The following is a 27,344-nucleotide window of genomic DNA, read 5'->3' on the forward strand; positions in this document are numbered from 1 at the left end:
AAATATTTTTAATTTTTGTTTGAGTACTTTTGAATATATGTATATTTATTTCGAAACAATAACTTGCTATTAAAAAGCAAAGAGTTGTTCTGATAGCCGTTGGCTACGTACAATTTCATTGATGAAGTTAATTATTGTTGCTAGTTGTGTTAAAAGTATAGCACTGGGTGGCTAGTTGAATGAGAAGGTAGAACTTAATATTTCAAGTCAATCAAATTAATAAAAAATTGAGTTAAATATACATTTGTTTACTTCGGGCATTGTAAAAAGTTCAAATATACATATACATATATATACATAAGAAATTGTAGAAATGTTTTTAAGTAAGGACTAGTTCCGCACTGGTTGGCCTTAAATGTTGATAAGCATTAATAAAACTTTTTCTACAACCAAAACAAGTAATAAGTTGAACAAATCCACTTGCTGGAATATAACCATTGATTTCTAGAGAAAATTTAAAAAGGTGATTGCATATTTGATTTCTTTCGGCACCATATTGGAACATACTGGTACCTACTTGAGATACATATTGCATAACGAAAGATGATGTAATCTCGAACGAAACGATTGTTTTCTAACTTCGATATATATAAAGGGTGATTTTTTAAGAGCTTGATAACTTTTTTTAAAAAAAAAACGCATAAAATTTGCAAAATCTCATCGGTTCTTTATTTGAAACGTTAGATTGGTTCATGACATTTACTTTTTGAAGATAATTTCATTTAAATGTTGACCGCGGCTGCGTCTTAGGTGGTCCATTCGGAAAGTCCAATTTTGGGCAACTTTTTCGAGCATTTCGGCCGGAATAGCCCGAATTTCTTCGGAAATGTTGTCTTCCAAAGCTGGAATAGTTGCTGGCTTATTTCTGTAGACTTTAGACTTGACGTAGCCCCACAAAAAATAGTCTAAAGGCGTTAAATCGCATGATCTTGGTGGCCAACTTACGGGTCCATTTCTTGAGATGAATTGTTGTCCGAAGTTTTCCCTCAAAATGGCCATAGAATCGCGAGCTGTGTGGCATGTAGCGCCATCTTGTTGAAACCACATGTCAACCAAGTTCAGTTCCTCCATTTTTGGCAACAAAAAGTTTGTTAGCATCGAACGATAGCGATCGCCATTCACCGTAACGTTGCGTCCAACAGCATCTTTGAAAAAATACGGTCCAATGATTCCACCAGCGTACAAACCACACCAAACAGTGCATTTTTCGGGATGCATGGGCAGTTCTTGAACGGCTTCTGGTTGCTCTTCACCCCAAATGCGGCAATTTTGCTTATTTACGTAGCCATTCAACCAGAAATGAGCCTCATCGCTGAACAAAATTTGTCGATAAAAAAGCGGATTTTCACATTTCGAACCGAACACTGATTTTGGTAATAAAATTCAATGATTTGCAAGCGTTGCTCGTTAGTAAGTCTATTCATGATGAAATGTCAAAGCATACTGAGCATCTTTCTCTTTGACACCATGTCTGAAATCCCACGTGATCTGTCAAATACTAATGCATGAAAATCCTAACCTCAAAAAAATCACCCGTTAGTACAGTAACTATTTATACCAGAAGAGAAATATATACCACATTTCATTATATTTTTTTTACAAATGAATTCCGTCGTCATTATTCAAGTGCTGAGACTTAAGCATAATACTACCAGTTACGAACTGGTTTCACTCAGGCAATCTACTCAGTGCAAAACATAATTTTCCATATGTGTATTTCCATATTTTTCCACAAGTAAATGTGCATACCATATAAACAGCAATTTCCGGCAGCGTCCAAACGGATGCAATGCAATTCAATTGATTGTTTTATTGTGAATTAATTTGTACGGTAATTCAGCGTTTGTTGTTGTATTATTTTGGTCCGTTTATTCTACTGAATTGTACGTTATTGCAGTATTTTTAAAAATATTTTCGAGTTAATTTCGTATTTGTTGCTCATATGGTGCCGTGCTGCGCCACAATGCTACGACGCAGCTCCACCACATTGGCGTTATTGCTCGCGAACAAACAGCGAACAAAAGATGGTCGAAATATGTATTCATAAATAAAAAGTGGTGCACTTATTGTTTTTTGGCTTTTCAGCGCTTTCATTTGATTGTTTGGCCAGTGAAAGGCCAATTACAATTGGCGGAAACTCGTGTGTACAAATGGCAAGTCAATACCGCTGGATATTTTAAATATTGCATATCAGCACGTAGGGTAGCGCGAAATTCGAACCGGATGCCAGGTAATATGAGCAACGGAAATTACTTACTTTTACAGAAGGTTAGAGTGTACATATGTATGTAGTTAAATTTAGAAAAAATCGGTTGCTGCGTAGTCATTTGAAGCAAGGAAGTGGCTGTGTTTATGGATCAGCGAATCTTATTAACATTTATCGAAAAGTCTTTGAAACAGGATATGTCTGAAGAAATAACAAATGTTCCTTAATGAGTTGGGTCAATCTAGCGCCCTCAAATAAGGATTACCTTCGTTAATTTATTTTTGGAGTAAGGAAAAAGGAATAGTGTGATCATCCCTGAGTACTTTCTTAACCCGATTTGAAAGGTCATTTTAGAGAAAAACGCTTACAATTTTACGTGAACCGAACCCTTCGGCATTTCAGCGGATTAGGTGCGGACCCTAAGGTATACTTTAAACAAAAGAACTAGATTTTTAACGTTCGAACTCAAGATCAATTAGCAAACGTGGAGACTATGAAATGAAAAAAAAACATATATGAGAGAATAAGTAAAGGGTGATTTTTTAAGAGCTTGATAACTTTTTTTTTAAAAAAAACGCATAAAATTTGCAAAATCTCATCGGTTCTTTATTTGAAACGTTAGATTGGTTCATGACATTTACTTTTTGAAGATAATTTCATTTAAATGTTGACCGCGGCTGCGTCTTAGGTGGTCCATTCGGAAAGTCCAATTTTGGGCAACTTTTTCGAGCATTTCGGCCGGAATAGCCCGAATTTCTTCGGAAATGTTGTCTTCCAAAGCTGGAATAGTTGCTGGCTTATTTCTGTAGACTTTAGACTTGACGTAGCCCCACAAAAAATAGTCTAAAGGCGTTAAATCGCATGATCTTGGTGGCCAACTTACGGGTCCATTTCTTGAGATGAATTGTTGTCCGAAGTTTTCCCTCAAAATGGCCATAGAATCGCGAGCTGTGTGGCATGTAGCGCCATCTTGTTGAAACCACATGTCAACCAAGTTCAGTTCTTCCATTTTTGGCAACAAAAAGTTTGTTAGCATCGAACGATAGCGATCGCCATTCACCGTAACGTTGCGTCCAACAGCATCTTTGAAAAAATACGGTCCAATGATTCCACCAGCGTACAAACCACACCAAACAGTGCATTTTTCGGGATGCATGGGCAGTTCTTGAACGGCTTCTGGTTGCTCTTCACCCCAAATGCGGCAATTTTGCTTATTTACGTAGCCATTCAACCAGAAATGAGCCTCATCGCTGAAATAACCATAAATCGGACGTAAAGCGCGAAACACATTTCGAACCGAACACTGATTTTGGTAATAAAATTCAATGATTTGCAAGCGTTGCTCGTTAGTAAGTCTATTCATGATGAAATGTCAAAGCATACTGAGCATCTTTCTCTTTGACACCATGTCTGAAATCCCACGTGATCTGTCAAATACTAATGCATGAAAATCCTAACCTCAAAAAAATCACCCGTTAAGTCAGTTAAAGAAAGAATGAATAGAGAAGTGCATGTCAATTCAGCTAAGTGTTTAACTGCTACTCACGACAGTTCGGTGGGATGTCTGAAGGCGAGCGCACCCAAGTGTTTAAGTGTTGACCTCCTTTACGCAGAACAGCCAAGAAGGAAGTGTTAAGTTATTTCCACCTCAGCTTCTTCCATATAGCTTCTGCAAATGGCGTTTGGTAAGATTGCTAACTTTACAGCATGGACGCCAATAAGGCCTGCTAAAAGCCTCACCACTACGGAGAGGCTAGACTTACTGAGGGCAAAGAGATTACTAGATCTCTTGCGATCGATCTTGAGCCAAAATGCTTTTGTGACAGCGCTTGTACCGATGGTGGTACAGCGCTGACCAAGCTTCCGCGAAGCCCAGCTATATAGTAGTAGTAGTCTTATCACAAAACACTCGATGCTATTGGTAGTGTGGTTAGCCACCTCTCGACCAATCCTAACCGCACTGTTCATGAGTTTAGTATAGCCGCTGTGCTGAAGTCCGGAGCAAAGAATCTACTGCTACCTTAATGGTTGCAACCGCGGCTTGGTAGACACTGCAATAGTCAGGTAGTCTGAAGCTGGAGTTGATAGAGAGTTCTTGACAGTAGACCTCTCCACCAACCTTCCCCCCCAAGCTTTGGCTCATGCGTAAATAGTTACTGCCTCTCTCCTCCAACGACTTCTTCCTACCCCCAACTCTCTCATCGGTTTATGTGCAGAGAAGGAGCCGCCGGTCCGGTTTGGCGACTCCATGATCTAAGTGATAGGGTATGAAGTCAATTTTGTTAGAATATCCGAGTGTTCAGATACGTGTTTTTTAAGAACCCAGATTCTCTGAGTGTGATAGCAACTTTCGCACGAGGTCTACGGGCACTATGTGCACGATAGATGGTGATGAGTGCCACACCTCGAACGCTCTCGAGTTTCTTAACAAGTGTGGTTTTCTTTGGAGCCCTCCACTATAGAACACAAATGGCTAATTAACTATGGTGCCGTAGAACCAGAGAACCACTTTCGGGTCATCCTTGATAAAGTTTTAAAAATCGGGTTTTTCAAATGAGTTAAAATTTTTTAAATATAGCATCCAGAGCATTTAGTCAAAACTCTCATCGAAACAATGGATAAAATGGAAATTTTGACCGCCAAAAATACTAATTTCACCCATAGTGCCACAATGTTATTATAATACACATTATCAGGGTACCCTGGACGCATAACGGTATTAATATAGAAAGCTGTAGCGCCGCATTAATTAATCCCCAAATGTGTGATAATGAGGCACTTTCACTGCCGACACGCACAATTGCACACAACTAAACGAACAATTCAATTAAAAATAGCCCGAACGACCAGCAGCGACCCGATGGATGGCAAACAAAACAACTGCCGTGTTGCTCCCGAAAATATACACACCAAAACAAAGCTAATTTTATGCTACAAAATATTGCCAGCGAAGCAATGGAATATAGATTAGCGGCTGTGGGATGGCTTACAAAGCGCGGATGCCACGCAAGGGGTGGGACAAGGCGGTCAGCAGCGCAGCAAAAACAAAGGAAAAGAAACCCAAATGTTTTGTATGAGTGGGTATGTGCATATGTGCGGTGATGCAATGTGGTGTGTGTGGGTGTATGTGTGTGTCAACAATGAGTCGGTGGTACACTGAGGCGACGCGCACCAACTCCAGTGCTTTTCGTATAAATCAATTTCGCTAATGAATGAACAGGCGCACATTGTAGTCGTAATTCAATAATTAATAATTTTCTAACAACAGCTGGACTGCAGCAGCGGCAACTGCCGAATCAGCAACAGCGCCGAGACCATCTAATTATGAAAGCATGCAAATACATACATTCATACATACACACAACCGCATATACATCGACCGCAGGCAAAGAGTCAGCGAGTCAGCCAACCCATTGTACCCCTGGCCTTTTTGTTGTTGTTGCAGATGACTGTGTTAGATCGGCTTTACGTTGGTCATGCCGGCAGCGCCAAAAATTGGTCATGGCGATTAAAAAGTGGAATCGGCGCAATAAAATTTGCTCCGGCATACATATTCATATATATATATTTATATTTATTCATATATACACATACACGTAATCATTTGGTTTGCTCAATTAATCACAGTGGTGTTGGTAATTTCATGGAAGGCAGCTAAAACCAACAAGTTGGTTAATGAATGCTACTGTTGGCGGCCATTTTTATTGTTGTTTTTCTGTGGCAAGCCAATGCTTTGTTGCTCCCACCACTCTGTTCTCTGTTAATTGTAGATTCATTATTTTCATTATTTGAGTTTTTTGCATTTCTTATTTTTGGTTTGTAATCGTCGCAAAATGCATTAATAAAAAGCCTCAAAATAAACACGGCTTCAAAAAATGGCGAGCAATTAAATTTAAGAGAGTGCACATGTGTGTGCAAAGGCATCTATGTACATTAGGGTGATTCAAAAAAAAAATTTTTTGTTTTTTTTTATTGGTACTCGGAAAAATGGGTTCCTAGACACCTCTAAGAAATCCTCTCCAAATATGAGTTTTTAATTGTAACGGGAAGGTCCTCCGCCTAACGGTTTTCTATTTTTTCTTATTATCAGATAGAAAAATTTATATCTCGCTTCCAACTACTTAAAAAAATATCTTGTTAATTAGGTTTTGTAGGAAATTGAATGCTCTAAAATATGGTCTCTTAAGATTTTTTCGTAAACCCAACCGTTTAAAAGATATTAACAGTTGAACTTTGATTATTTTTGGTAATATTTTTTATTTCTTATTAATTTTATAACTCAATGAAAAAAAATTATTATGAATAGGTTTTTGGAGAGGATTTCTTAGAGGTGTCTAGGAACCTGTTTTTCACAGAACCAAACGAAAAAAAATAATTTTTTTTTTGATCCACCTTAATATGCATTGATGTTTGACGATGAATATCTCGTAAACGCTTAACTTAATCGAAAAATCATAGTAGACCATTTTTATAGAGCAGTAAATTTCCTACAAAACTATATGTTTCATCATTCATAATAATTTTTTTTCATTGAGTTATAAAATTAATAAGAAATAAAGAATTTTTCCAAAAATAGTCAAATTTCAACCGTTAATATCTTTTAAACGGTTGGGTTTACGAAAAAATCATAAGAGACCATATTTTAGAGCATTCAATTTCCTACAAAACCTAATTAACAAGATATTTTTTTAAGTAGTTGGAAGCGAGATATAAATTTTTCTATCTGATAATAAGAAAAAATAGAAAACCGTTAGGCGGAGGACCTTCCCGTTACAATTAAAAACTCATATTTGGAGAGGATTTCTTAGAGGTGTCTAGGAACCCATTTTTCCGAGTACCAATAAAAAAAAACAAAAAATTTTTTTTTTGAATCACCCTAATGTACATACCATACGCGTCAAAGGTATGTATATACCCAACAAGAATGTTATAAAATAACATAACACAATAACTTGGTTTGAAAGAGAGCGGGCTCCCGTTAGACGTACTGTCGAAGACATACAAGTATATCCACGCGAAATTTTTTTAGAACCTTAGTCTGTTATGCTGATGGAATATAAACACTTTTCTGTTGAAAAAGAGGAATCTTCTACTAAATTTTTGCTCAAATGTATATCTAAAAGAGTACAGAGAATATTTATTTTACTATACTACCACGTCTGAGTGTATGCTCTCTCTACCAGGTGTACCGGTATGAAATATGCGTTATTTTTTGTGAAAATGAAATACTAATTTTGAATGGGAAAGTAAAAAAATGTGTTCTAAGCATTGACCATTGCTTTTTACACATTATGACCGCCTTTCTGATCATTTGTAAATACCATGGTAATAGAAATATTTCTTCTTTTGAAGCAAACCAATAAAACACCCAATTTTCGACTTCTGTGTATTCAAAGCATGTCCCACCGGTGAAAACAAATGATAATCGGAAGGAGCTCAGTCTGGTGAATACGGCGGATGGGGTAGCAGCTCTCAGTCAAATACTCTGACTGCATCCTAAACCGATTCTGCTTTGTGTGTAGACGCATTATCGTGTATAAAAATTACTTTGCCGTGTCTTCTGGTCCATTCTGGTCGTTTTTCGATCAGTGCATGGTTTAAATTGATCATTTGTTCTCTGCGTCGATTAGTATTAACAGTTTCACCAGGTTCTAATTTCCTTCTTACCAAATCGATCTGTTTTTACTTTCGCTGTTGATGGTTGTTCAGTGACAATTGCATACAGGTGTGATTTTCCTTCGTGCCTTGAGACAAAATTTTCTTTTCATTTTCATTCAATTCATGGGGCACCCATTTTCCGCACTTTTGAATCTTTCACAATGACCTACAAAATTTGACTTTTCCAGCACAATAAAGAAACAATTGGTGATCCCAGTAAATGTCCTTTTTTCAATAGCCTTTTTTGACAGATCACGCGAGAGTCGTGTGAAGCTGTCATTTTATTTTTGTTCAGTATTTTTTTATATTTGGCATTTCCTCATGGAAAGATGAACAACGTTTACAAATCGTTGAACTTTATTACGAAATTTCCTATGGGGATATGTAAAGTCTAAAGTCTATGCGCTTTAATTCAGGCATCGGATCAAAAAATCGCGCATATCATTCACCAGTTTCATGTCAAGATGCTCCAACGAGTCATCCAAAATTGGACCGTCTGAGACCCAGCCACGGAAGAGATAATCTTCAAACGTCAATGCCAAAGAATAAACATTCCCCATTAAATTTGAAATTTGTGTGCTTTTCCTTTTAAAAAGTAGAGAAAATCGAAATGGATCATCCTTTAAAATGTAAAGTTATTGAATATGTTTGACCGATGTCATGCCAACCAAACAAAAAAAAATTAAGGCTCGTTCACAACAAATGTTATCTTTCAATACATTTGCGTCTTGACCCTTACTTCATACCTGTAAACCTAGCAGTATCACCCAACACCGACAAAAAACTTCTAAAGTTCTTTTGCTATGTGAAACTAATTTTATGGTTTGTCCGATTAAGTTAGTAGGCTTACTACTTATTATTATGTATATCTACATACAAGCAAAGGCGCTTTCCAAAGTAAAAACAGAACAATTTTTTTTTTTTCGGCAAAATCAATTTATTTTATTCAAAATGGTCTCCTTCTGCTTCAATGCAGCTTTTTGCACCGTCCAAAAGCATGTCGAACGAATGTTTTAGCTCGTTGGCCATATTGACCGCCAGTATGTATGTCGGTGCAAGCCTTTTGAATGGCCTCTACGTCTGCATAACGCTTTCCTTTCATGGGCAAATGCATTTTTCCGAAAAGGAAGAAGTCGCAGGGTGCAATATCAGGTGAATACGGAGAGTGGTAAACGCTTAAATGTGATTTTTGGTCAAATAATCGTGCACAAACGCCAACTTTCATCTTCGCGATATTCTGGCCGAACACGTCGAATACGGCACACCAAAGGTCAAAATGCGATAAATCATTGTTTTGGAGATGGAGAATTTCAATGAAGATTTCGAAGATTTTTGATGAATTCAAGTACATGGAATTGGATGGAATTGCGGTAATTACGGATTTTGATTGACCCACCAGTTGATCGTCATTTATGTGTTCACGACCTCTTTGAAAACGTTGAAACCACTCGTGCACTCTGCTACGGGATAGGCAATCATCGCCATAAACTTATTTCATCAATTGAAACGTTTCGGTAAAAGTTTTACCAATTTTAAAACGAAATTTAATGTTGCCTCTTTGTTCGAAGCTCATTTTCGCACAGATAACACAAACATACTGACACTTAAAGCGCAATAACTTCACTTATAATCAATGAAATGTCATGAAATTCTCACTGGACAATCGAAAAAGATAGCAGATTCTAGCGCACCAGTCGACCTATAGAGAGAACCCATATTACTCAATTTTCAAAAAGGTAAAAGCCCTTCGATCAATTGTACCAGGGTTAACTTGCTCCCATTTTCCAATTCAAAAATTAGTACGCGTACAATGCAAAAGGCACCAGGGAAGCAATGGAGCATCTTCTGTGCACTTGACCCGCATTGCGATATGCGTAGCTTATTGGCCTTCCAGATTAACCTAACCTAACAATGCAAAAGTAGCGAGCACATCTCTGGGACGCTCACTGTACTCGCGCACACACGCAACACATACACGACACGACAAATTCACATGAGTTTCTGCCCACACACACACACACACACACATGCTTTTGTATACGCATATGAGTATAGTCGCATGTGGCATTAAAGCGTTGCTACGCTGCAGCGTCCAGGGATTACACGCGTTGAATATGCACTTGTGCAATGTTGCGGGTTTTTGTTTGGCTTTTGTTATTGTTATTGTCATTGAACAATAATTGAATTTTACAACATTTATTGTAACTTCGTCATTTGAGCCCGGCTCAGTGGCTGCAGCAACAGCAACAGCGGCGGCAGTTAATTGCAACATGACAACAAATTGTTAAATAAATAATATGAGAAAAAAACAACACTAACAGCAACAACAACAATTAAGCTAATTGTATTTTATTGCAATTTGCCTTGTCACAGCGTTATGTAAACCGTTGCAATAAATTCATGAAAACAGCAACCAATTACACATTTAATGCTACTATGCATACAACAACAAAAACAACAACAACAACAACAAAAGACAAAGAAAACAGCATCAGCAACAGCAAGTGTTACAGCTTGTAAACGTGTTGTTGGTGGCAACGTCAGTGAAAGAGCAAAAGCGGCCAGAGTTGTTGCTACAATGACAATTTTGTCCAGCTCACACACACACATAAATAATTAAAATTCATTTCCACACAAAACATAATGTCATCAATAAACGCCTGCTTTTCGGTATTGTACAGTAGCGGACACATAGTTGGATTTCTAGCGAAAGATTTTACTTGCAAGCAGTGAGAGAAATGTTTGTTGTGGGAATAATAAATATGAAATTTAGTAATATACTTATATAATAATAGAAATGTGTCGGGTGAAGATTAGGTGATTTATAACTTAAAGTTGAAAAGAAAAAATATAATGCATGTATTTACATGTGCTCAACTAAGTGTCTACGTGAGCTATTCTGCGTTGGATTTCGAGGCTGACATTGTTGTTGGCGTTAATATTGGTTCCAAGATAGATGAAATTGTCTATATACTTTGACCGGATTATAGAGAAAAAATGGCATCTATGGTTTAGTAGGTTTGAAAAGTAAACATGGCCCACTTCAACCAAACTCTCTGGTCACTTTGACTTTTCTTCTTCAATTAGTGCTAAAAAACGATTTAATCCAGACTATTTCTAGTATAAAATTTCAAAAAGTGGCCAAGTAATAGGAAATGTCTTCCTCAGAGTTTTTGGATATCGTCGAAATTGAACTACAAACTCCGTCTCTTCCTCTGTAAGGCCATTTTGAATCTCGTCAGCCAAATATGAGCTTCTTGTGTCAACCAGTTTGTTTACAACAGCTGCTTAAGTCGGCACACCTCGGCAGTGCGTTGCGATTTTTGCAATGGAAAAAACATCTCGCACAAAAAATTGTTTGACATGCAAACAAGCCAACAATCATGGGAATGTATGGAAAAATACGAGCCGAATCCAAAAAAAACCACGCCAAAGCCATTCAAGGTGATTGATTCTCATTGCTTTCGGTAGATGAATAGAGAGATAAATGTCCAGATCATCGGAATATACTCTTTTACCGAATTCGGCCAGCATGTTATAAGTGGAAGTACTGGGCATAGAAAAGGGCTGCGAAGGTCTATTGAATAACTACGAGAAAATACATAAAGCAACAATATACACGGATAGCCAGGCGCCTCCTATGGCCTTGTCGTCACCCACGGCTAATTCCAGCATAATCCTTAACTGCAAGAAAGCACTGAGCTCACTAAAAAACAAGCTCATCCTAGACTTGATCACAGGAACATTTTCGTCAATGAAAAAGCAGACGAGTTGGCAAAGGCAGGAGCATTTCTAAACGAAGCCCGGGCCGCGAACTAATAGGGAATAAGGAAACAGTTTTCCACTTTCTCTGTTAATGACAGACACAAAACACTTGCAATCCATCAAGCACCAAACCATGAATGGATGTCTACAAAAAGCATATCGGGCATTATCAACGAAACTACAAAATAGTTTGAACGAGAGGTAGAAGGAGTCCTAAATACAGTAGCGCTGCACTCCTACCTACCTAATAGTTTTTTTTACGATATTCGCGGTTTGGTTCATTATGATTTTTTTCCATATTTGACATATTTGGCCGTATTGAGGCGTTTGCGTGAGAACATCCGTCGAAAACGGCCGGAATTGTGGATTTTAGACGATGAAATGGACTATCGCGTCGGGCCATGATTGTGACCACTGTATTCAGCAGGTTTGACTTCGTGTGATTTTTTCTTATTCCCCAAACCAAAATTGCTGGCCCGTGGAACCAGTTTTAAGTCGATCCAAGCGATAAAATAAAATTCGCTAAAGGAGCTGAAGACCATCCCAAAAAGTGATTATGAAAAGTGCTTCGAGCACTGGAAAAACCGTAGGCATAAGTGTATTACTTTGAGGGCGAGAAAATAAATATTAATGAATAATTAAATATTTTGCCTTATATTTACAGTTCAGTCTGTAGTCTGTAGGTTATCATACTTAAATAGATATCTGTAATCATCTTTTGAAGCAAAACTTCCTCCTAATTTTTCGTGGAAAAAAATAGTTTCACATAATTCAAGTCGCCAGCGAAGAGTTAATGAATCTAAAACAAGCTATTTTTATTACAGAAAGCTGGTATATCAGTCACTTATTTTGGTTGTAAATGCACCTATAGCCATTATATAGTTTGACATTTGACTAAACAACCTTATTTGCAAGTTCGGGGACAGTATTATACTATTCCCTAATCCATTTTATTATTTCTGTGTTATAATTTTATAATAATTTAACTCTCAAAGTAAAAATTCAGTGAAATCTTCAACTAAACTGGTGATCTTAGATCGATCGTGCCGATATCTCTAGTCCTCAAAATGTAATATCAATTTATTTTAGGATGAATCAGCACTTCTCAGTTTTTTTATTAAATAACTGTGAACTTATATCATTGTTTTTATTATTTTAAAGTTGGCTTATTTTACTTGAATGTATATGTACAACAATCATTTGCCTTTTATACTGATCTTGTTTAATTATACGAATAATAATAAGTTCACAATTCTCTTCAGAGGACCGAACAAATTAAATTGAGCCAAATCGCTCATACTAATCATGCTACTACAACAATTTCTTTCACTGTATTTTCTAATTATTACCTTTTGAGCTGTTTGATTTTAAGACTCTTATCGGCTGTAAGCCTTGTACATTACATTCGGTTGCTATGACTGTGCATCACCGAAATTATACAAATCCAAAGTTGCAACAAAATTTGTCAGAGGCTTAAAATAAGAACTTCATGTTAATAATTTATATTATTAATTAATATGAATTAGAAAATGAAATAAATAATAAGATTAAGCAGAGTTACACATACAAATAAAATTTTAAATATTTAAAGAGCCATTTCGAAGTATCCTTCTTCCGAAATACCACTTCAATTGGCTGAGGTTCAGAATGCTTAGCCTTGAAATTATCGCTGAATACAAAGTCGCTTAATTCCTCTCTGCTTTGCTTGGAGTATTTGTACTTGTACTTGTGCCTCCAATTTGGCTGCTGCCAATTAATTCTTGCCACCATTCGCAGTGATTTGTTTGTAATGTCATTTCTAGTGGTGAGTGTTTTCTTTTGCTCACGGTCCACTAAAAGTAAGACGTCGAAAATACCGCGAACTTACCGTGTGTTAATGTAAGTTTGTAACTGGTATAAAATGTTAAAAAATTTTCTTAGTTTTCTAGTCACCGAAGTGTTTTCTCAATAAATCCATTGATTCATGCCATGTAAGGGAGGGGGCACCGTCTCGTTGAAACCAAATGCTTCCGTGGTCTCAAGTTTAAATTTCAGACATCAAAATGTCGGTTATTATGGCGCGAACGGTCGCCATTGATGGTTAAGTTCTCATCGGCATCATTTTTAAAGATATGGAACGAGGATTCCACCAGCCAATAAACCACACCAAACCATTTTTTTATGGCTGAAATGGCAACTCTTGAATCTCATCAGGTTTTTCTTCGTCCCACTGAGCCAGAAATGAGCGTCATCGCTGAACAAAATTTGGCTAGAAAACGTCGGATTTTCCTGGAACTTTTGAAGAGCCCATTGAGCGAATCAAATCAATACAAATACATTTTAAAGGTTCTCAGCTGTATGACTTTGCTGTTGGTTTCGGATATGATATAGTTGATATCCAAGCGGAAAATATAGCGAACAGAAAGATAGTAAATCGAACAAGAGGTTTTGCCTTCTCATATCAAGTTTGCTACGAAGGTTCTAACACCGAGAAAGCATGGTTCATTTGTGGTGATAACCGATATCAGATTATTATAGAATACAGCTGAATTCAGTTCTAGTAAGAAACCTTCCGTATTAGTGAAGGGTATTATAGCATCGTTGTAAACTAGGTTAATCCTTTTCCAAATCAAGCAGCTGTTTTTGACCACTGTACGTGCTCCTAGCATGATGGAGGCAGCGTTGGCTGTAGCATGAATCGCATTGAGACGCTAATTTGAATGAATTTAATTAATTAGCGCCAAAGCGAAGATTGCGCCAAACATTTGCCAATAGATTTGAGCGTTCGACAACAACTACAAAAACAACCACAACGACCGCAATATCAAACAACAACACAATCACAAGTGCTTATATATATTTTTTGTGTTTGTGTGTGTCTGTGTTTAGCAATTTCAGCTGCCGCATTGAGCGCCCACAACCAAACAGCAATGATAACTTCGATGATTGTCAATCAGTGGGCGCTGTGGTCGCGCTGCGGTTATGCGGCGGCTATGACAATATGACAATACATTAGCGACGCCGACAGCAGCCTTTACAGCGGCGAGCTCAAAGACACTCACTACGTACGTTGTAGTGGGGTGGCGAGCAGTCACCGCCGCCGATTAGGTTGATGGAGCTTAGAGCGCTCGTGTCCGTGTAATTTGCGTTGGCGGGCGGATGTCTCCATGATTGCTGCTTGTTGCTGCCCGAGCAGCGGCTAAAGCCATAACAAACATACACAAATATACCTGAAGCGTGTGTGTGGTTGAGTGTTGCATGCAACATATTTGGTACAGAGGCACTGGGCAGGAAGCATTTTGCTAATGCCGTTGATAGTTTCAACTTAAGCGGCTTTGCACAACAAATCGTTAGGGAGCAAACACGCTTGATTGCCTCTCGCCAGAGCTGCTTAAGCGGAAAATTACGTGGACCGGTGGAGCTGGTGGCGAGCGTGCCGCTTAATCGCCGCTAATCGGCGCATGTTAATTGCGTCCCCAGTAAGCGGATATATCGCTTATAATTATTTCATTAAGTGTAGCAAATTTTAATATTCGACTTACGAATGGAAACACAACTACAAATGTTTCATTTGTGGCCGTAAAAAACAAATAAATTTGGTATTGACTCCTATTAATTTGGTCAACTGAAGTACTTATTCCTACTGACTATTGGAGAAGCATGCTTACAATCGAATTCTATACAAAATATATGTATAGAGCATACGATTACGTAAGAGGCTAAGAGGTCTCTTTAAAGCGGATTTCTTTAAGGGGACAATTTTTTAACAATTGAACTTGCAAACTTCGAAGAAAAGACTTTTAAACCCAGTTTTTGCTAAGGGAATGAAAAGATTCACAGAGCAAATAGATATAGAAAATTGAAAGCCGGAAGCTGACAACGGATAACGAGTGATAGTTCAAATTCGTAGAAGCTCAGTGAAAGAAGAGCATATTAGGTTAGGTTAGGTTGCCTATAATATTTCGGAATTCGGTAGTCCTAGTATTGTAATCTGGCAACTCACAACTTTAAGATAAAGTTTGAAATTTTTAATGCATTATAATACATATCAAGATCATTTTAAAATGCAAGTGCTATTTGTGTTGTTTACAGTAACTTAAAATATTCAACGATGAACTTAAGTAAATAATTGGTGAACAAGCTGCATCAAGGTATGGTGAATTCAAACGAGGGCGCAGAGCAGTCCAAATGCGCAATTTCAGGATCTCCATATGACCTACGAAATAACTATTCATTCAGTATTGCATGAACATTTGACTGTAACAAAATTTGTTTACTTTGAATCCATTTGTCAAACGCGCCTTGTGACTATTGGTCGAGAAAAATATTAAAAAATAAAATGTCGGTGATTCGAAACACGTCTATGATATTTTTTTGGAAAAGCAGGGCATGTCGCAACCATACCACTAGAGCAACAACGGTAAATTATCAACATTTGCTTGTCGATTATCTGACGGATTACTATACACCACAACCTAGCGAGCTCTTACACATCAACAACTGAGCACTCAATACACTGATGTGATAAGTCATCGACCGAATAGTCTTGACTTGACACCGAATGCCTTCTCTTTATTTCGATACGAAAAAAATAAACAAATAGGTCCACTTTTTTCAACTATTGGTTATCCGATCTTCAAGTTCGGAAAGGATATGTGTGAAATTTCAGATCGATATTTCAAAAACTGAGGGACTAGTTCGCCAATATACAGACAAACGCTTTTTACTTAGTATTACAAAACTTTATTAAAAATATTATAGGTTAGGTTAGGTTAACCTGGTAGACCAAAAAGCCAAACATAGATGAATATCAGTTGCTAAGTCCAATAGGAGTAACAATCCTTTACGATGCATGCGCTTGACGCGAATTTTAACAGACTCACTATCGATACCTCCTCCAGTGTATCATACCGTGTGAACCCCAGATGTTTACAGTGTAGTCTTGACAATGCGGGACAAGTGCAAAAGAGATGCTCCGTTATTTTCCTAGTGTTTTGCTCAAGACATTTCCTGCAGTCTTCTCGATCGAAAAGCGTATGAAACTTGATTTTTACATATGTATCTTCTACGATCGACAACATACGTATGTATAGTTGAAATTTGGTAAAAGTTCGTATTATATTTGGATAGGATTTTATTGAAACATTGTTGTAAATAACCTATAGAGATTTTTACTTAAGGCGAAAACAGGTGTCTAGAGGGGAGGAAGAATTTTCTGCTTAAAATTATCTCAAATTCAAGGAACAAAAATATGTTATTACAAGGGATGAGTGCGGATAAGGACCCAATAAAATTTCTAAAATTGCGGTCTTCCCAAAAATATGTTGAGTTTCAGAGTATCAAATGAGTATCAAAGTTTTAAATATTTTTATTAAAAATCGTATTTCTTTGATCATAATCTAGTAATCTCGGAGGCATCTCAAATCTTCCAAATTATTTGCCGGATTAACTTCAAATTTGGTATTTAAGCAAAAATATAGAGTGTTTTTAATTCACTTGTGGATATATATATATATATATTTCATATATAAATCTAATTCCCTTAAAGAAAATGAGACTTTTGCTGAAGGCTTGGTTAAACAAAAAATCTGAAAATCTGTCTTATTCTCAAAAGCCAGCTTATTTTAAACAAGATGGTGTAAAAATTTACCGATACCATTTTTGTTGTCTTTTCCAGTCATCTTTAAAATTTTAGATTTTAAATATTCAATAGGTTTTTAAAGAGTTTGTAATTCATTGCACCCTTTCATAATCTAATTTGTGACAGTAAGAGCCCCAAAGTGGCCAGACAAGATTTGGAAGCAATATAATATAAAATCTTTAGAGAGGAGCAAAGAAAATTTATTGTTCACTTCACCAAAAATCAAATTGTTATAATTTAAATATAAATAATTAATATTAAAATTAAATAGAAGAGAAAAATATCTGAAGTATCACACTAACAGTGAAATATGTTATGATCAACAGGCAGCTAACTAAAAAAATTGTTTCCATTAAATAATAACAATACAATGTATACTCTGCACATATAAAGGGTGATTTTTTAAGAGCTTGATAACTTTTTTTTAAAAAAAAACGCATAAAATTTGCAAAATCTCATCGGTTCTTTATTTGAAACGTTAGATTGGTTCATGACATTTACTTTTTGAAGATAATTTCATTTAAATGTTGACCGCGGCTGCGTCTTAGGTGGTCCATTCGGAAAGTCCAATTTTGGGCAACTTTTTCGAGCATTTCGGCTGGAATAGCCCGAATTTCTTCGGAAATGTTGTCTTCCAAAGCTGGAATAGTTGCTGGCTTATTTCTGTAGACTTTAGACTTGACGTAGCCCCACAAAAAATAGTCTAAAGGCGTTAAATCGCATGATCTTGGTGGCCAACTTACGGGTCCATTTCTTGAGATGAATTGTTGTCCGAAGTTTTCCCTCAAAATGGCCATAGAATCGCGAGCTGTGTGGCATGTAGCACCATCTTGTTGAAACCACATGTCAACCAAGTTCAGTTCTTCCATTTTTGGCAACAAAAAGTTTGTTAGCATCGAACGATAGCGATCGCCATTCACCGTAACGTTGCGTCCAACAGCATCTTTGAAAAAATACGGTCCAATGATTCCACCAGCGTACAAACCACACCAAACAGTGCATTTTTCGGGATGCATGGGCAGTTCTTGAACGGCTTCTGGTTGCTCTTCACCCCAAATGCGGCAATTTTGCTTATTTACGTAGCCATTCAACCAGAAATGAGCCTCATCGCTGAACAAAATTTGTCGATAAACACATTTCGAACCGAACACTGATTTTGGTAATAAAATTCAATGATTTGCAAGCGTTGCTCGTTAGTAAGTCTATTCATGATGAAATGTCAAAGCATACTGAGCATCTTTCTCTTTGACACCATGTCTGAAATCCCACGTGATCTGTCAAATACTAATGCATGAAAATCCTAACCTCAAAAAAATCACCCGTTACATAGTTCTGTATATTAATTATTTTGATTTGTGTGACAAATAATCAAACAATAATTTCTGTATTTTTCTAGTCAACACGAAAAATTGTAAAAAATATTCGCTGCGGTCGCCATTCGAATGTGACAAAGAGCATATTTGAATTAACAGTCACGCTGTTTGCCATTTAGTTGACTTATTTGCCTTTGTTTTCAATGCCATGTTGTGTCCAAAAAAATTTAAATCAATTGATTTTCCAATTTGCGAACAATTTTTCTTTGAAAGGCATTTAAATGAACTAATGGAATTTGTGTAACAAAAGCCAAACTCGTGTGTGGTCAGCCATTTAGGGCTTACATAAGTGTCTACATAAAGAAACACATTATTATTCCACGATATTTACTGCAGTTTTTGAACTCTTTGTAAACAAAGTAAAACATTTTTTTCAATTGTTATCGCATCCAATACGAGTACGAATTTGCTCATCTCTTTGGCATTAAGCAGCGAATGATCAAACCAATGTTATTTAAAAAAAAAAGGTTTGTGTTTCTGCACTTAGTTTGCTCATGCTTTTGCTTTGCTTTTGATATAATTCCTAATCCGAGTTCTGGATATACAGATATTTAGTTTCAGCAAATTACGGTCTATGAATACATATCTGGTATGATAGGTTTATCTGAGATAATAGCAGAGATTCCAGCTATGTAATCGTAGTCCATATGTCAGCAAATTACAGCATTTCTCATTCTGGCATATTGAAATCGCATAAATTTGAACTGAACGGAAGTAGTTTTACTCAGTCATTTTTAATAAAACTGTTAATGCTATTTCATCTTTAATACGTATGTACATGATTTCTTAATTCTCTTTTCCAGAAATTGACAATCTTCTGAACATTAAAGTGGTATACAAAAATAATACATAACAGCGGATGGAAAAAATGTAAGTACCCATATTTTAGATGATCTTTAGTATGCAGACATTCCCATTAGCCAATGGGTTTGAGAGATCTCGGAGTTTAGATATATATTTTATATTATTTTTTGGAGGAAAGGAGACACTTTTGATAGTAACACTTTTTTTATATATTTTAGAAAGACAGGTTAGAAGACTGATTGGTTTATATGAAAACGTCTGTATGAAGTATTTCCCCAAGATTATCTATCAGTATAATCTGCGACTTTTCTCATGAAATTGGATAGTTTCCAAAGCTAAGAATTTCATTGAAGAGCAAAGAGCAATATTTGGCAACATTTTTGGTGTAATATTATCCTGTCCTGGGACTTTCTGGGATTAAGTTCTTTTATGATTTTACAAATATCATAAGATTAAAAAACTCGAGTGACTCATTCTTCTCATGAGCTGTGTAAAATTGACACCTTAAAGTTGTTAAAATACATTTTCTAGGTGATTTGTCAAAAAAAATTGTCATTTCCTCATCACTTCGAGCACAATTTGCACCAAAGTCTCATATCGGCATGTTGAGTCGACTGGGGGCTTCATGGGCTTTCCGAAAGGAATTTTGCTTGGTTGAATTTAGACACATTTTTTATACATTATTATTGGACGATGTAGCTTTATGAAATTTTTCGTGTTTAGATCGGAATATTTTAGGATAGGAAGTGTGTTTAAACAGATATCGTGAATTTTGTATTTCTTAAGAAAATGTTTATTTATTCAACAATATCTATTTTGTACCCTTCGAAGTAAGCTCCGTCCGATAAAACGCTTTTTTGTCAATGCTTTTCCAATTCTTGAAACTATCGGTAGCAGTATTTTTCCATTCTAGCTTCAGGACCTACTTCAATTCAGTTTCTATTAAAACGACGTCCACACATTGGCCTTATGAATTTGCTGAATAGCTAGAAATCGCACGAAGATGATATAGCTACACCTTGACGTAACCCTCGCTTATAGAGGTTTATGGTCGTCTAGAGCGCGGTTCGTCTTTAAAGTCTTTTTGCACTATTTTAAACTCGTTTTTTTTTGCTTTCTACACCCATAAGCACCATCTATTATAACTCCAGTTTGAAATTCTTAAAAACACCAAAATACACCTAAATATCTTGCCACATATCAAATCGCATGACTATGTAAGTAAAACAAAAAATGTGCTTGTTAAAATAATATTTTACAAACACATACAAAAAATAGTGGAAAGCATGCATTTCGAGTTATTTGTTTCATTTCGGTAGAATATTTAGTTAACACAATTAAAACACAATAAATATACATATCTCTTCCCTTTCCTTACATTACTTACATTCGTTGCATGTGTACAAACATATAAGGATATATTCGCACACACACACATTTACCACAGGAAAAACTAACCATTTTAAAAGCTACGCTTGCGGCACTTGTCTTCCGTCTTCCGCTGTTAGTTAAATAAATTCAATGCCTAAGTACCCAACAATGCAGTCTATTCAAATTGTAACAAAATGCTGGCTAAAATCCCGAAACAAAGCACTGCAACAACACCAGCAACGCTAACAAGTGCTTAATAGACACTTGTTCGTGCGCACAAACACACGGACACAAAGAGTTGCATGGCGAGTTCATTTCATTGTGCGCCATCCTCAATGTTGCACTCGCTCGTCGCAGCCATAAAAGCGCAACAGTTGCCAGTCCGCATATAACACACACAAGCGCACAAACACAAGTGCGCAATTTACGAATTTCGTGCAGCCAGCAGCTAACAGATGGCAAAAGGAGCGATGGTAATAAATCTTAACTCGAAAAGTTGTTACCAAACTTTGCTGCAAAAACAACTGCAACAACAATGAGAGTGCCAAACGGGCTAGCAGGCGGCTTACCAACACAATCTATTGTACTGGTGTATGGTATTGGTGGCTGGGTGACCACACCATCGCACAAATTCAGAGGTCCAAATATTCACTGTCCGTCCGTCCGTTTGTCTGTCTGTTCGTCCGTTGTGTGTCTGTTGGCCCGAAAATTGTTATTGTGTTAAATTGCAATTTGTGTGCTGAGGCGCAACGCCGAGCAAAGGATTTTGCTGGTTGTCGGTAATTTTCGCACATTTGTACCAAAACAACGCTGTCGACATGGCGTATACGTAACGTCACAGTGAGCGCTGCAGATTCGCCTTGTTTGTATGGACAAACTGTTGAATGTTTTTATAGAGATGTGCAATGTAGTTGCTATTAGTGATGGGATTAACGACATTAACTTGTAAATGCTATAGAATATAAGAAATAAAAAATTTTATGTAAGAAAATGTATAACCCAAAAAGAACAAAGTTGAGCGACCTTGAAGAAGAAGAATGAAAAGTTCTGGATTTCAACAATCCACAACATGGCTTTAATTCCATAAGTGGTGGTACATGGTTCACTTTATTTCATTAATAGAAATGAGAAATCCTCTACATCTCCAAGATATTATTCAAAAACCGTCTCATCGTTCCTTCTCCACCTATATAAATTATAAGAGACTGCCAAAATTTAAATTTTTTACAGAAGCGATGCTAGAATGGCCTTAGTATTGCCGTAACTGTAGAATAAAGAAAATTATGGACAACAGTGACTTGCTTAAATTTATTTCGGGATTTTCGTCTACATCCAACGTCAGCCTAGAGTAACCATTTCCCTTATTTTACAATTCTTCTCTTCACATTAAAAGCACAATTACTTGTATGCTTGCCATCGGCGTTGTAATGGATTTCTTTTTGAGGTGGTTTGGCTTAAAGTACACGCCGCTAATTGAAAGCATATTGTTAGCCAATTATGAATATAATTGTAATGTGCCTGCCAAAGATGGTAGTTACTATTCTAAATTAATGAGCAGATAAAATTTGCAAATTATGGACAATAAATTAATTTGTTTGGAAACTCAAATAAGTGGCTCAAAATTATTACCATAATTTGGACTGCTTTGAAGAGTTAGGGTAGTGAGACATTTTTAGTTAATAGTAGGAAATAACAAGCTTATTGGAATTTCAAAAAAATACGTAGTGACAAAAGAAAAAAAACAGGAAGAACGTTAACTTCGGCTGTAAGACCAGTTTTCATGGTGGATATATAGTGGTTGATCCAAAAAACCGAATATTTTAGGGTTGGCTTGTATAATGGATCAAAATTCGTAGAAATAACTTTTCAGATAAAAAGGTTTTCCGTACAAAGGCATGATTTTGATCAAAAGTATCACGAATTTTAAATATATTTTTAGGAAGGCAGGTACATTTTTTTCTTGTATGTAGTTGAGACTGCGTACAATAATTTCTAAAAATACCAACTTCAAAAAAGTATTCCCTCATTGAAAACCACACGTATAAAAACATCTGTTATAAAACTAATGTGGCCAATTTGAAATTAGATATTCTTAATTATAAATAAATCTGCACAGTGGTAGCAGAGATTAAAAAAAATCACTGGATATTAAAGATTTTCAGAAGTCTCAAGGAGACATGTTATCTCCATTTCTCTTGATCGTAACCATGAAGAAAATGTTAGTGATTCTGGGAATCTTATGCTGACCATGTGGCAGTTTCGGTTAGAGGTAAATTGCTGAATACCCAGATATTATTCGATGAGAACGCAGCTAGTAATGTTCACCAGGAAACACAATATGCAGAAATTAGCACGCCAATACTATATGGGATCATGCAAGTAATCGGAGATAAGGCAAGTTTCATAAAGAAAGCAGCTACAGTACTGTACACGTGTAAAATAATGGTGGGCCCAAATAGAGATTAACGCCTCGGGTAGCTTATTGGTTCTATGGTGGCCAATAACGGAGAAAAAACAGAGTACGAAGTACGGAGTAAAACGAATGGAAAGTAAGCAAAGGGCAGCCGGTATCTGTATCAGTGAAGCTCCTAGAATAGCGGCAAGCCAGGCATTAATTCTACACTTACTGTAAATGGTAGTGAAGTCAGCTTTTAGACTGAAGGAATTTTCCCTGTTACTGGTCAGTAATAAGAGATATTCTAGGATTCTTAAAAAGTATCCATTTATTACCAGTAGCACGTATTTTCATAGTCCTAAAGGGCTGAATTTAAATGCGTTCCCCAATATTACTTTCCCTTCCAGAAAAGAGTGGGAAAAGGACGAAGTGAACAGGAAGGAAACAATGGGCATCTATATGAATGCTTTGTTTCTATTAAACAAAAAGGGAGGTAGTGTATTCTCTGCAACACTAAATACCAAAGTCGCAGTGCCTTCCAAGCGGAGATTACGGCAATTAGAAAAAGCCGCATTACCCATTCTCTTCTTCTTACAATATGCCATAAGCGTTACTGCTGCATCCAATTCGCAGCAAACAGCTGCACAAATAAGTAGATCTTCAAAATTTTTTAGATTATGAAAGCTTTGTGATAGTCGAGCATACTGGTAATGTAGATATGGACTATATTAAGATTGATAGTCAAACTTCTGCTTAACTTGTTCTTATTTCGGAACTATATTATTTTATCAAAAACCTTCGGCCTCGGCAATAACAGTTTCTTTGGTTTTCAATGAAGCTATTATTATGCAATTTGGAACCAACTTAGTATGAAAATCTGAAGTTTAAGAGGTCATTTCCCTTAAAATCATTTGAAATTATTTTTTACGATATAAAAGGTTAAATTAATAACACTCAAAGAGGCACCTACTAAAGCCAAGCTTTTCGTCAAAAGTTCACAGATTTATAAAAGGTGCAAAATACTAAACCCATTTATCAATTCTAATTAGAGCACAAATCATAGTTTTATATTTTGTTAAATTTCCATCAAACCTTCAACCTTTTTAGTTGATTTTGCATGACTTTCGACAGCTATTATAGTCCTTTATGAATGAAGAGCAACCAAAAAAATGCGATAATTACTTTGAAAGCCCAGGTAGCGTACATAAAAAAAATAAATAAACAAATAAAATAAAAAATTCATTTAAAATTCTGCTAATTGAAAATTTTAATTAGCCCGCTACTCATTTATTATTTAATATCGACATTAAGCGCAATTCGCAAATGTTTATACGTCTATATATGCACGTATATAAGTATGTGTGTTTGTATGTTTTACTCTACTATAAATGCAATAATCAATTCATTTAGTTGTTGTAGATACACTACAGTTCAAAAGACTAAGATGCAATGTATATATAGTGATTTTTGATTCTTAAAATCCGCGCACTAGTTCCTCACCTTTTCAGGTATCGATCCGAAATTTCGCACCTGTCTTTTTTTCCCAGGGATTCTGTTCATTTGACGGAACCATCGATATTAGACCACTATGCCAGCTAAAGCCATACAAACTGATCGTTGAAAAGTTTTTAGATGAAAATGTATTTTAGCTCCAGTGAAATTGAAGTTAACATTTTTTTATGCAATAGTAAGACTTTTGTTCATAATTTTCAAATTCTTATTTTATTCTTCCAAATCTATCTTGGTCCCCTCCAAGTAATCTCCTTTGGCCACAATACGCTTGTCCCAAAGTTGACAGTTTGGACGGTCGGAAGGAATTTGGAGTGGACCACACCTCATTAATCAGAGAAAACTGTCAACTTTGACGTGGTATTTTCGGCTTTAGCTCACTTTTGCCACGACATTTGTCCAATTGATCATCTGTTTCCGGGTCGTACGCAAAGATCCAAGGCACATTGCGTAATACGTTTCATAACATCTGGTAGATGGATTATTTCACGGATGTTAACGAGACGAGTAATTGAGTGATTTTGGTGCTTTTTTTCCGGCCCAAATGAGCTTTCTAAATCGTTTTCACTGCTTCATTGATCCTAAAAGCTCTTACTATTTTTTGCCCACAGTTGTCTAAGAAAAAATGTTGCCTTAAACTAAGGAAAATTTCAGCTGATAATCTCTTTTAAACAGATAGGTTTACGAAAAATCGTTTTGTAGAGTATTTATTAAATTTTCCCTACCAAATTTAAGTTTTAATTCGAAATGTTTTTTCAGCTAGCTGAAAGTGAGATATGCATTTTTCTATTTGATCATAAAAAAATATAAAAATGTTGAATATATAAAAAAACATTTGTTTTACCTACCCCAATGTATATATGTATTATGTATATTTACCACATTTACAAAAGAAAAATTATTGCATTAACTTTAGAAAAATATATTAAAATAAAATCGCTTGCCAGTGAGAAGTGTATTCATTTCTAAACAACTTTTTTTTATGAATATGTCTACATAAAGCGTATCAACTTTATCCAATCAATTGAAACAGAGTGTATAAGTAGATGTACAACTCATTTTTCACAGCATTAAAAGCATATAAAAATGCAAATTAATAATTGATTAAGCATATGTGTTTTTACATACTGCATATTGTATATTATATATTTACATACAAAATACGTGGGAGTATATAACAACTACCAGAAGAGGAAAAATATAGGTTTTATAGACATAAATCAGTTTCTGCGTTGTGTTTAAGAAACTTAATTTTTGACTTTAATAAGTAGTTATATGTATATTTTGACATTTTGACACGTTTTATTGACAAAATGTATGAATTTAGTACATAACTCGACTCCAGCGCCACCTATAAGAACTTTTATATGCCTACAACGTCAGTTATTGATAGCGGCAATAACAAATATCTGCATTGAGCCGCTTATTAATCGATGAAAACCAACAATTTAATTATCATTTATCTGTAAATTTTTAATTATATAACAGTAACATTTTTTAATTTTTCTTAACACAAACTAGTTTCCGTAACTCCAAAATTTGTTTGAATCCAAAATTCACAAGAAAGCAGTCCAATCTGTAACCAGTCAATCATAATTCCGACTAAAACCAAATTTTCCATCACCATTGAAAATATTATGCTGAATGTATATAATATGTGTGTTTGTTTGTGATTCGTTGAGGCGAAATCCTTTTATATATAATCCCTCGCTAATACCCACTAATCACTTTTCTATTTGCTTTGCTGAGCTTGCAACTTGCTTGTTTGCATGTATTAGTATTGTAAACAGAAGTCCGCCTCCCACAAACCAGCTATCTAAACACACTCACACACATCAACACACACTGCGGCGCAACGCCTTATTGCCACATTGTTGCCACACTGTAGCGAAGAAAGCGAAAGTGAAAGTGAAGAGCGGCCGGGGTGGCGGGTGAAGTGCATGAAATGAGCAGAAATTGTAATTGTTTACACGCCAACACACACACCATCACACGCATACACGCTTGCCGACGTATGTGGGTCTGTGGGCGTTTAGAGAGGTGTGGGGGCAAGGAGCACCAGCTGCATGCTTAAGCGAATTTTCAATTATTTCGTTACTTTTCAAATAGTTTCAAAAAGTTTTATCACTGCCAACTATTCCCTGTTTACATAAGTAATGAGTTTACTTAGCAACTCGCTTCACAAACACGCCCACTTACACACTAACACAAATACCATGCATGCATGCATGTAAATGTGTGTGTAGGTGTAAGCAGATGTGCATAATAGTTTTTCTGTGGATTTAGCATTTTACCGACATCAAACACAAACGCCTGAAAACTTCGAGGTGTGAGTGTACACCTGCCATTGCTAGTGTGTGTGATTGTGCTTATGAGCGTGTGTGTTTGTGTGGTTCGTGGTGTTATGTCAACAAATGTTGCATTCGAAGTTTTTATTTTGCTGCCTTTTGATTTTATTGTGCCCACAAACGGTAATGATCGGTGGTGAGATTAAAAAACAGTTATGCTGGTTAGTTGTTTGCCTTGTCTGCCGGTCGCCAGCAAATGGTCCATGTGTTGGTGTGTGGCTATTTACATGTTTTAATGGAGTTTAGTTGGGTTGCTGCGGTTCTTTTTATTATTTAGAATAATTGCTTTCATTTA

General features: G+C 36.2%; 1 protein-coding gene across 2 annotated transcripts in view; it reads left to right on the forward strand.

Moving 5' to 3' along the window:
• LOC105227019 (polypyrimidine tract-binding protein 1) overlaps nt 1-27,344 on the forward strand; it is a 498,255-nt gene that overhangs the window by 2,567 nt on the left and 468,344 nt on the right. For both annotated transcript variants that reach the window (XM_049450402.1, XM_049450400.1), the window contains exon 2: nt 19,426-19,492. Coding sequence is in view for 1 of the 2 variants with exons in the window: in XM_049450400.1 (XP_049306357.1) it covers nt 19,482-19,492 (11 nt within the window). In the remaining variant the exon portion in view is untranslated. The remainder of the gene's footprint in view (nt 1-19,425; nt 19,493-27,344) is intronic.

Source organism: Bactrocera dorsalis, chromosome 2 (genome assembly GCF_023373825.1).
Source record: "Bactrocera dorsalis isolate Fly_Bdor chromosome 2, ASM2337382v1, whole genome shotgun sequence".
NCBI classification, from domain to species: domain Eukaryota; kingdom Metazoa; phylum Arthropoda; class Insecta; order Diptera; family Tephritidae; genus Bactrocera; species Bactrocera dorsalis.